The following is a 1,445-nucleotide window of genomic DNA, read 5'->3' as shown; positions in this document are numbered from 1 at the left end:
GAATTGCGAATGCAAAATTAAGTACTAATCAGCTGTTTCCAGCGGATTCTGATAGCAGCTATCATGAATATACTTTCGTTGGCTGAAACAAAATAGAAAAAAACGTAACGCACTGATTAACGCGTTTCCCACGCCAGCATTTGCCTAAGCGCCGCACAGCCGAAACTAGTTTCGTCTCGCAAAAGATCTTTCTGATTACAGATTCATAGATCGCTGTTTCATTTGACGGTGAATGTATGAAATGAGGAGATGTCCCCTCAGATAGTTCAATGTTTTTTTCACTTACACTTTTTTCCAGTTGCGATGGTTTTCTTAGCCAACCCAAGGGATTCTCAACGAAGGCCATTCACGTCGGCCAGGATGCGGATCAGTGGAACAGCCGAGCGGTCGTGCCACCGATCAGCATGAGTACCACATTCAAGCAATCGGCCCCAGCAAAGCATTCCGTAAGTGATCAGTTGCGCGGTATCCGCTTTTCGGTCTGAAATGATAAATATGTTGCTGGGCTTTGCAGGGCTTCGAGTATGGCCGAAGCGGCAATCCTACGCGGGACGTTCTCGAACGTTGTCTTGCCTCACTCGACAACGGGCGGTACGGGCTTACGTTCGCGTCTGGACTGGGCGCTACGACAACGGTCATAACGATGCTACAGAGCGGCGATCATGTGGTGGCAGGTGATGATCTTTACGGCGGTACCAATCGGTTGCTACGCAACGTAGCCAAGAAGATGGGCATCGAAATCGACTTCATCGATCTCACTGATCTGAAGTTGGTCGAAAAGGCGATCAAACCGAACACGAAGCTGTTCTGGATGGAAACGCCGACCAATCCGTTGCTGAAGGTGGTGGACATCCGTGCCGTTTCGGATATTGCTCACAAGCGTCCGGGTGTAAGTTGCGTCGAAATTGTCATGGAAAAGATAAATTCTTTAAAATAGTTCTGTTTCTTCGGGTTTTTACAGATCGTCGTAGTGGTGGACAACACGTTTCTTTCGTCGTACCTTCAGCGTCCGCTCGATCTCGGTGCCGATGTCGTAATGTACTCGCTGACAAAGTACATGAACGGTCACTCTGACGTAATTATGGGTGCCATGGTTACAAACGACGAGCAGATTTACGAGCAGTTGAAGTTTCTGCAAAATGGTAAAGATTCCACCATAAAACATTGCCAGACTTCCTCAATTCATGATGATTTCATCCACAGCCACCGGAATCGTGCCATCACCGTTCGATTGCTATCTCGTCAATCGCAGCCTAAAAACGCTGTCTCTGCGCATGGAGCGACACAAGACCAACTCGTTAGCGGTCGCCCGTTTCCTCGAATCGCACCCAAAAGTCGAGCGAGTACTGCACCCGGGACTTCCCTCCCATCCACAACACGAGCTGGCAAAGCGCCAAGCGTACGGTCACAGTGGCATCATGTCGTTCTACATTCGCGGTGGGCTG

The 1,445-nt window shown here is 49.2% G+C and overlaps 1 protein-coding gene across 1 annotated transcript; it reads left to right on the top strand.

Moving 5' to 3' along the window:
• Window positions 1-298: 298 nt before the first annotated feature.
• Window positions 299-1,442, top strand: LOC128277165 (cystathionine gamma-lyase-like; the record flags this gene model as incomplete). Its single annotated transcript, XM_053015607.1, has 4 exons — window positions 299-446; window positions 515-889; window positions 962-1,142; window positions 1,204-1,442. Coding segments are annotated over 4 exons (943 nt in total), but the record flags the coding sequence as incomplete, so codon positions are not given.
• Window positions 1,443-1,445: the final 3 nt, after the last annotated feature.

Source organism: Anopheles cruzii, unplaced genomic scaffold, assembly GCF_943734635.1.
Source record: "Anopheles cruzii unplaced genomic scaffold, idAnoCruzAS_RS32_06 scaffold04313_ctg1, whole genome shotgun sequence".
Classification (NCBI taxonomy): domain Eukaryota; kingdom Metazoa; phylum Arthropoda; class Insecta; order Diptera; family Culicidae; genus Anopheles; species Anopheles cruzii.
This window is presented reverse-complemented; position numbering and strand designations above follow the sequence as displayed.